The sequence below is a fragment of the Eurypyga helias genome, unplaced genomic scaffold, assembly GCF_000690775.1.
Source record: "Eurypyga helias isolate BGI_N326 unplaced genomic scaffold, ASM69077v1 scaffold14221, whole genome shotgun sequence".
In the NCBI taxonomy this organism is placed as follows: Eukaryota; Metazoa; Chordata; class Aves; order Eurypygiformes; family Eurypygidae; genus Eurypyga; species Eurypyga helias.
The window spans coordinates 22,689-32,349 of record NW_010230280.1 but is presented as its reverse complement, the minus strand read 5'-3'; the positions used below and the strand labels follow the sequence as shown (position 1 = coordinate 32,349).

Sequence of the window (9,661 nt, the reverse complement as noted above, 5' to 3'; positions counted from 1 at the left end):
GCGGTGAGAGTTAGTTAGTTACCCACCCCACTGTATGTGAGGGTATTCCAGTGCGCGGGATCTAGCTGGACCCATGGGAGGGGAGCAGCCAGCCTGGCTCGCCATGCCTCCCTGTGACCTGTCGTGCTTGTGCCCTGCCAGCTAGGCTTAGCCGTCGGTTGCCAGCCAGCCGTAAATACAGCCCCGAGAGTGTTTCCACTCTTGGTGCACAGCTGTGAATGGGTACAAGCGAGCACTACTGTACATCGGCCTTTTGCAACTGTTGACGGGGGTAGAAGAGGGCATGATGTGGGCTCCCAGCCCTGTATCCTCAGGGATGCCAACCTTGCTTCCCTGCTGTGAGGCAGGGGGGAGTGCTTAGCTGGAGACCAGTGTGTTGGCTGCTGTGTTTGCTTTTTGAGAAAAGCCCGTGACCATCCTGAGGGGTGCGATGGAATAAATGTGTTTCTGTGTACCCAGCTTCAGGATCGATAGGCGACTTCTGTTTCATTTGGAAGAGCAAAACTGATGTTTGGAGTCATTTCTCCTGCGTAACCTTTTCTTTTTAAATAATAAGAAGTGCATTTATTAAACAATATATGCTAATGTTGATCAATATATAGATACATATCCTTATAATGCTGTGTGTAGGTGACTGTGTTTTAAAAGAACAGTGAGGCGATGGTAGCCATCATTTTGATGCCAATTTATCATAATCAAGATTTTACTTTTTATGTTATTTTTAGATAATATAGCAATAAGGAAGTGTGCAAAGCAGTCACAGACATTTTCTATTGTGTCTTAGACACATTCTGTCAGTTTTGTTCACTTTTTGTGTTGGTTCAGTTGATGAGTACCCTAAGAGAAACAGAAGGAATGTCCCTGCTTGAATTTTGTTAACTTTAAAATTTTTAATATTACTTAATTTTTGGTATATATTTAATATTTGGTTAACTTAATATTTTGTATTAGTAACAGAAACGCAGACAGTGTCAGTTTTAGATTACTTGAAGTTGTTTTACTTTACTCACCTCTCACTATTCACAGCAACACTGGAGAAAGAGACAAGTCTCCAGTTTCACTTACGTCTGAAAAATACAGTGACGCAAACTGTGGTTTCAGACCACTAACATTCATTGTGGTGAATAACCTTGCATTTTTCCTATTTTCTGTGCACCCCATCCCTTTTGTATGAAGTCACATGTGCAAAATGAGCAATCATATGTGTGCAGATATGGAGCAAAGTTATATCCTACTTCATGCAAAATGTGTATGCCAGATGGCAGGTAGTTTCTGCGCTCAACTTTAACTATAGAGCTGTTTGCTACCTAGTGCTTCTGATAAATTTTTTTTCCTTAGTCTCCTATTTTGTTTGTCTAAGCCCTTCCACTCCTTCCTTCTGGGGGAGGTCATTCACCTTTGGAAAGCTGGTCTATTCAGAGGACTTTTGAGGGATGCCAACATTCACTTGAAACTGCAGTACTCTCTTTCCAAGCAGCTCTCGCTTTCAGTCCCATGAGCCAAGTGGAGAGGCTTTCATGCCACAGCAGACCTGGGAGCACTTTCTTCTCCTTTCTGTCCCTTTGTGGAGATGGTGCATGTCAGCCTCATGGAGATAGAATCCCTGCTGATAGCTGTTTTGCATTTTTTTTCTGCTGTGCCATGCTGTGTTTTTCTCTCTCCTTTCCAACAGCTGCAGATTGCTCCTTTTCAATGGAGGTTCACCGCACTTGGACTTCAGTTCTTCAGGAGAACTGCAGTGTCCCAGAAATTGCTTGGCTTGGCCTGCCTGTTGTGTCCTTCCACGGGCACCCAAGGCACTGGGAACATCTACCCTGGGAACCGACAACGTCCCTGTGACAGCTTAGGGTCACTTCTTGAAGGGCTGAGCCCACCACAGAGATGGCACCTAGGGACCATAAGGTCTGTAGGAAGCATCCCAGGAACAAAGGACTGTCCTGGGGACAGAGACCTTCCATCATGGTCTGTAGTGCCTTATGCTGCCCTGGGAGTACCAGCCTCTCCTGCCTGACCTGAAACAAAAGCAGTTGCAAAGAAACTTAGGTGACTGTAAAGACAAATGAGTATTGTGATTTTGTTCTCTTTGCAGCTTTCTGCTTTGCATCGGGTGCTGCGAACAACCTTTGAGGGCTGATAAGACATATCCGCCAGCTTCTTGTTCTCTGACGAACAATAACTAATGAGCTCGCACCTGGGGGCTGATGAATGGGAGATTGAAAATCCCAGGCTCGTTAGCACTTGTTATCAGCTGATAAGGGCAAATTGAGTCATAAGAGCAGCAGCCCCGGTGGGACTGCCAGATGGGAGAAGGTGGTGTATTCCCAGCCTGTGGGATGCCAGACTGCTGGTTCCTTGTGTGTCATAGTGCTAGTGCAGTTCTGCTTGGGTTTGTGGTACCCCACAAATAAAGAGATCCAGGCGGGCACCCCAGCACCCACCCTTGCCCTCCTGTGGAGGGTTTATAAACATATCCCTTCTCCCTCCCTGTGCAAGACCAGCAGGCTCTACTCCCTGCTCTTCCACTCCAGCTGGGCCGTACGGGACACTTGGACACCACGGCCTTCCTGGCTTGCACAGCAAAAGGGGTGATAGGCAGGCCAGGTGAAGCCCCTGGGGGCTGCAGGGTATGTTGCCTGCCCCTCTGTCGGTCACAAGCCTATGACATCTTCCCCGAAGGTGGACAGTCGCGCAGTGAGCATCAAAGCCAAACCCAGGGTTGCAAGGGCTCATAGGAGGGCAAGAAGAGGCTGCAATTCATCCCAGCCAAATCACAATAGCTCATGAAATACTTTTGACTACCCCCTTCCCCATGTTCTGCCAGCCCTGCCACCTTCCTGTCTCTGCCAGGGACACGTGCACAGGCAGGGAGAAGTGTCTGGGGCCAGCACTCAGTTGCAGACAAGATGGGATATGTGCCACCTTATGAGAAAATCAGCTTGTTATTCAAATGCGTGGCCTTTCCCTTTACTTCTCCATTTTAAAAGGTGCAAGTTTCCCTTTGCTTTTTCCCCTACTTCTCTACTCTGGCCAAGAAGAGTCTAGAAGGTCTTTGCTACCTTCATCTAACAGACAGCAGCGCTCAGCTCCCATCGCCATGGCCCACCAGCATCAGAACCTGCCTCCAACCAAGCATTCCCACCATGACAGCAGGCTGCTAAACAAATTCAGGGCTAGGTTATTTGAATGTGGTATTAATGAACGTGGATAGATGTATACAGGACTAACATTACAAATAACCATGTGGATATGCTGGGGGAGGTCATTGACGAAGTTTTGTTGTCCTCCCTTGATGTATATTAATGTTTGTCAAAGTGATTTTCCTCTTCTCCTGTGCCATGCTTTTTACTGTAAAGCAGGAACATACAGAATTTCACTTGGAGTCACAGAGTAGTTGGAAATACCATGGATAGCTGGGTGGAGCTGTCTGCTTGCTTTGCTGTTTGGGGAGAAAAAACACCTTCCTCAATCATTTCCGTTATAAAGCAACTTATGTTCATACCAGCTCAGTTTCAGCTGAATAAATCGTTACCGGTGCCAATGAATATGTACAAAGATTTCATTGAAACAGTCAAACATTACAACAAAATCATCAAACTCCTTCAGAAGTTGAAAAAAAGAGCCACATTTCTAGAAGTGCCCCATAAAAAACCACCGAGTAGATCCGGTCCCCCTTTTCCAAGGCACAGTTTTACTTTCAGCAAATGAATTGCAAAACATGTTCAAGGTTTTCTTCTTTAATATTTTTATTTTTAGACAGAAACAATCTTTAAAAACCTCCCAGGTTCTGTTGAATCCTATTTCTGTTGTTCAGCGTATCTCTTGTCAATCTGTTTTGCAGCAATGTTCCAGGCTGTGAGGGCCCTCATGATCGTGGGTATCGTCCTGGGCATCCTTGGCCTCCTTGTGTGCATTTTTGCTCTGAAATGCATCCGTATCGGCAACATGGAGGATTCTGCAAAAGCTAACATGACTCTGACCTCTGGTATCATGTTTATTGTTGCTGGTAAGTGCGTGGTGTCGTGTCTTTCATGTGCAAGGCAGTGTGGTTGCCTGGAATTGAGGACTCGGCGAGTCTTCAGGTCCTTCTACCTCTGCTTAGGAAAGAAAGCCAGAAGGTTTGTATGGGACAGAATGTGGAAGGCTGAAAAAACAACCCATAGATAAAAAAGAAATTAAATCTCTTAATTTGTTATATGTATAATAGTTGTTACATATTATTATATCCTTTATTTATACATGAGTTTTATAAGTCTCAGGCTTTATACATAATAATTTTATGATGACTCTCAGGGCTGTGGTAGACTAGCTCGTAATTTTTTAATACTTTTGTTTATCAGGGGGGCTGCAGGAGTGCCTAATGTTGCCCAGCTACCTCAAAATGGCAAATGCTTAAGAACATCACTTATGAGTTTTCCCACACTTTATTGCAAATGAGTAATCTAATCAGATCCATACCCTAATGAAGAGAAGAAGAACGTCCCTATTTAAAATCCTTACAGTTGAACAGCTCTTACTTTTGCTGGGATATGAGACATACAGCACAACCTAAAGATGTACAAGTACAAGCTGGACAGGGAAACCACCTTCTGCAACACAGCTTTAATTCTGCACTTTAAAAACTATTGTTTTATGGATCTGAGTCAGTGGGTTGAGAATTTGGCCAGTGAGGATATTAACAAAGCCCATCGTGTATTCCCAAAGAGAGGGTGCCTAAAAGGATGATGGGGCATCCCCTGGCTGAGTTCACCCATTTCAAAACAAGGTCCTTAGTCTCAGCTAGCCGAGGAGTTGAGCACCGATGTGCCATGGTGGACCTGGCCTTTGGTCACACCTCTGTGAACTGGGGGTTGTGCTTCTTCCTAAAATTAGGGCTGCTTTCAGGACAGAAGCGTTAAAGACTCTGACTCTGCTGTACCATGATAGTGACAGCTATATGGGGTCCTGAGGCAGAAGCACCACTGATTGCTCAGTCCCTCCTCAGTGTTGTAATTGGGCCTCAGGAAAGACTCGGAGGTCTTGGCGTGAGTAGTGAGGATACATAAGGCTTGGGGTGACCAGAAAAGCTGGAGTCCATAGTTACTCTGTGGGTCTCAGTCCACCCTTCTGTCTGTCTGATCTCAGGTCTGTGTGCCATCACTGGAGTGTCTGTGTTCGCCAATATGCTGGTCACAAACTTTTGGATGTCCACAGCCAACATGTACCAGGGATTGCAGAACGTCCAGAACAGGTAGGTGATGGTCTGGCTCAGGGCACTCCACAGTGCAGATCTCCTTCAGGGTCAAGGTGGGCTGCAGCTGAAGGGAAGGCAAACTCTGGGTGCATATTACTCTGGTCCTAGGACTTGGAAGATTTATGAGTTTCTTATCTGCACTGAAGATAATTTATCCAAGCAAGTTGGCTGGGATGTCTCTGTGCCTGCAGCTCAAGGAGGAGGTAGAAAACTCACTGAGGATGGAGCTGCAGGTGGGATAGTGCTCATGGGAACTTATGCAGGGCCAGAGAGAGAATGACAATGTTCAGTGTGTTTCAGAAGCAGCAGACTGGACCGCTGTCACAGCGCTGACCAGCCACCTCTCTGTGTTTTGTAGGTACACCTTTGGCTCAGCCCTCTTTGTTGGCTGGGTGGCAGGTGGCCTGGCCCTTGTAGGAGGCATCATGATGTGCCTTGCTTGCAGAGGGCTGATCCCAGAAGAATCCCGGTAAGTCTATCTGTGGTAAACATGGGGAAAGTATCGCATGAAGCCTCGGATGTCAGGATAATGTACAGCCAGCTCACCACAGGAGATGTCTATGTGTAATACCCCTATTGCAAGAGTTGTCTTGTTGATACATTTGGTTGCCCTGTATCTTGGGTCAAAAGTGAATGTTTCCTTTCCCTGACTGCATGATTTGTGAACTAATAGAGAGAGCAGGAGTGATCAACCTTAAAAATATAAAATTTGCAATTTGCTTGCTAAGTCAGGCCCATTAATTGCTGCTTTGATTGAAAATTGCACAGCAGATCATCTGCAGGTGTAGATTGCATCAGCTGAGCTGATTTACCTCAGGCAGGGCTTTGTACGGCTACACAGCTGGTTATTGTAGCTGGGTCCTTCACTCAGCCAAGGATTTGCTCATGGGAAAGGCAGTATAAGTTTAGGAAAAGAAATGAGAGAGGCTTGCAGCCTGTCCATGGAGATCACTGAGTGGCTCCAAGTGATGGGACATTACGAAGTTGCCTAAAATCCAACAGCAAACAGGAGCACCAGGTGAAACTTTGGGTAGTCATGGACCCTCCAGTGGCTGATGCCATCTTTTGTGTCTCTTTCAGTTACAAAGCAGTGTCCTACAATGCATCGGGGCGGAATATCTCCTACAAAACAGGGCCGTATAAGGTTGGTTCAGGTTATGAACCTGAAACGAAGACTAGGAAGGGTGCAGGGTATGAAGAAGCTGCTCGAAGCGAGGACGGAAGACGCTCATACCCTTCAAAATACGACTATGTCTAGTAGACTTTCTGGGCTTGAGAAACGCTAGCGTTTATAAAATATTTTTCACTTCAGAAGCAAAAAGTATATGCAAACAAAGCAGTCTGTAAATAGGATTGTGTTTTCTATCATGTTTCCTCTACTCTGAGGTTGTATCCTAGCTTGTTATGAACATCAGTTTTATTTGACTGCCTGTTAGTATGCCTACCATCAGGAGAGCTATAGCAGAAGTAATGCTTTTTTATGCTCTCTGAGTGGAACAGTTTGCTCATATTTTACATATAAACTCTGATATCCAGGACTAGGATTGTGCCTTGTGCCCTTTTCTATTTCTTCTAACAGATTAAAGTTCCCATTTAATGTCCAGATGTAAAAGCAATGCTACCCCATTGCTTTTTCCCCTTTGAGCAGGCTTTTATGCAATTAGGCAACATCATTCCTTATTTTCTCAGGAGTTTTGAGAAGTGAACAGCATCCTGTGACCTCAGTGTCGTCTTTTTGTCAGAGAAAAGTGTGTTTTGCTGAAATGACAGTGTATCTTTGACCTGGTTTTGCCACACAAGTTTTTCTTTTTTTTTTTTAGAAGGTTGAAAACCAAAAATTATAATCTAGTAGTCTTTTATATTACTTTGCTGTGTATTTCAACTAAGTTCAGTTGTGTCCCTTGGTTGTGGCCAATGCATACCGACCCCATAGTCACGGCATTTTCCTCCCTGGTGACTGTTTCTTCTCAGGCACACCTTTGCTTTGCTGGTTGTACTATGATGCTCATCTGCTGTGATATTTAATCTGATTTATGTTATCCAGACATTTTCTATAACCCCTGATACCAAAAGTGTATTTATTTCTTCTGATCTCTCCAGGGAATGTGTATAATCCATTGTTATTCCTATGCCAGATATTTGCTGTAATAGCTGAAAACCTCTGTGTGCGACCGGTGCTCCTGCAGATGTCATCTTTAATGAAGCCAGGAGAATTTCTCATTTAGAATTAATTAGAGCTACATTTGGAGCAGAAATCCCAGGGAGCATTAGATGTGTAACTCCGTACTGACATCAGGACTTTCCTGTGTTAATTCTTCCCCCAGTGATGTGAAGATTAACTCCTTAGTGGGACATTGCCTCTTCTAGCCATCAGAGAGGAAGTGTATTTGAAGGCATCAGAGGAAGAGACACGAAAGGGCTTATATAGGAGGGGAGAACTATGTGCTGTTAGCAGGTCCTCCCACCTGGCTCCAGAGCACATCCTTACAAAGTTCTGGGAAGTGCCTATGAGCAGAGTAAAGGGTACTGAGGAATAAGTTAGAGGGAAAAAGCAGTCCAAAACCTCCAAAATAGCCATTTTGATAGATGTCAGCAATAGGTTTTGGCCCCACTTGTAATGAGCTCTCTGCAGGAGTTCACTGGCAAAACTGTTTTGGTGAAATGTTGATATTCCCATAAGTGGTTTCATGTTCTGGAGGGATCAGAGGTAGAGCTGAACATTTCTCCAAGCTACCAGTGAGGCTGGCATCTCTGGTGGCTTGTATGAATAGGGGGGTGCAGGCTGTCTCACTCAACATCAGTGGTCCCAGCGAGCACAAACCGTACTCACCAGCTCTCCATGACCATCACCTCTCCATCACCACCAGCTCTCCGCCATGGGGGCACATCTCCAGCACAGGTCCAGGTGATGCCGAGAGGTTGCACTTGGGCAGGTCAGCGAGAGGAGGAGGGAACGCCTGGCAGGCTGGAGGAGATGACCACCACGCAGAGAGGTAGGGAAGAGCTTCCATCCAACAGAAGCTCTTGGTCCCGTCCCAGGCTGGATGTTGGCCCCTGCTGTCACCTGGGGTAAATTGTTACTTCTGCTGGATGTCACTGCCGACTGTCCTTTTCATGCTAGAGAAGGATCTGTTTTCAAAGGAGAACAACTCAGTTTTACAGAGGTAATCCCATCCTATTTTTAAAATAACGATATTCTTTACAATGGATTTTTTCCCTCTCTCTCAGTATAGACTTAGCTTTTCTGCCTTTTTTGCATGCTGGATTTTTTTGTTTGTTGGTTTTTGTTAGTTATTTTTTTTTACGTGAATATTAAAGAAAGAAAAAGTCTTTAAGACCAAAATCACTGTTTTCACTTGTTCTCTCCTTGTCACAAACAGCAGCTACCAACTGTCCTGCTCAGCTAAACTCACTCAAGCTTCAGGTTCTGCAGCTTCTTGGGAGCAGTATGAACAAGTATGTGGGGCTGAGGGAAGAAATAAAAGGCGAGGCTTTTTTTCCCCCTTTATAAGATATAATTAGCTATATGCTGAGACAAAATATCAGAAAAGTCGATGAATAAGCATCAGGGGACCTCAGCTCACTGATGCAATGAACTCAGAGGTCCTTGCTGAGACGTTGGGCTTGCTGAGGAGCAAGTTTAACAAACATGTGGGTCTTTTGGGGTTTGAGACCACTCTGGTCAGGCCAGCATCTGCTTGACTTTCAAGGTAGCAATTAAACACTTATAAAATACTTAATTGTTCTTAGGAAGGCAGAAAAATTGCTGGTATGCTCTCATTCCTGTCGGCCCCCACTGGAAAGGGTCTGAAAAGCACAGGAATGTTTAATTTAGATAGGAAATACGTAAGTGGTAGTTAGGTAAAGGTACACAGGGTAATGACGAATACAGAAAAACACCCAGAAAAAACCTAAAATACAAGTTTCTGACTGCATTAGAATAAAAGTAGGTGAGCACATAAAATCACAAGGAAGCACCTTTGAAAGTTACATTTTATTTTTATGCAACACAACTCCCCGAGCCAGCTATCTCACGGTTTCACTTTGATGTGTGCAAGCGTGTAGATGACAAGATTGCGGGCAGGAGCATTATGGAGAACGGCAGAGAGCTGAGACAGAGCTGTATCCGGGAATTCCTGCCCTCAGTAGGTTTCTAATCTTTCAACATCAGTTTTCATTTCCTTACCTTGGCCGAAAACTTGCAGTATGAAAAATTTTAACGCAGTAAACTTTACTGGAAAAAAAAAAAATTGAATTCCAAAGCACAGAATCATTTATTTATGAGCCTGTTTGCAGTGTAACAACACCTGATAGTATGGCTGTTCCCCTCTTTTATGGCCATAATGGACCTTATCTCGTGGTGGGCACCACTGCGAATGGTGAGCATCGCGTATCGAGGGAATGACAGCGTGGGGACAACCAGTGTCTGCA

At 44.8% G+C, this 9,661-nt stretch overlaps 1 protein-coding gene across 2 annotated transcripts in view; it reads left to right on the top strand.

The window, feature by feature from the left end:
* The window catches only part of CLDN18 (claudin 18), a 15,772-nt gene extending 9,284 nt beyond the window's left edge, over window positions 1-6,488 (top strand). For both annotated transcript variants that reach the window (XM_010160687.1, XM_010160686.1), the window contains exons 2-5: window positions 3,839-4,003; window positions 5,122-5,227; window positions 5,589-5,699; window positions 6,311-6,488. In XM_010160687.1, the coding sequence (XP_010158989.1) occupies window positions 3,839-4,003; window positions 5,122-5,227; window positions 5,589-5,699; window positions 6,311-6,488 (560 nt within the window). The remainder of the gene's footprint in view (window positions 1-3,838; window positions 4,004-5,121; window positions 5,228-5,588; window positions 5,700-6,310) is intronic.
* The last annotated feature ends 3,173 nt before the right edge of the window (window positions 6,489-9,661 follow it).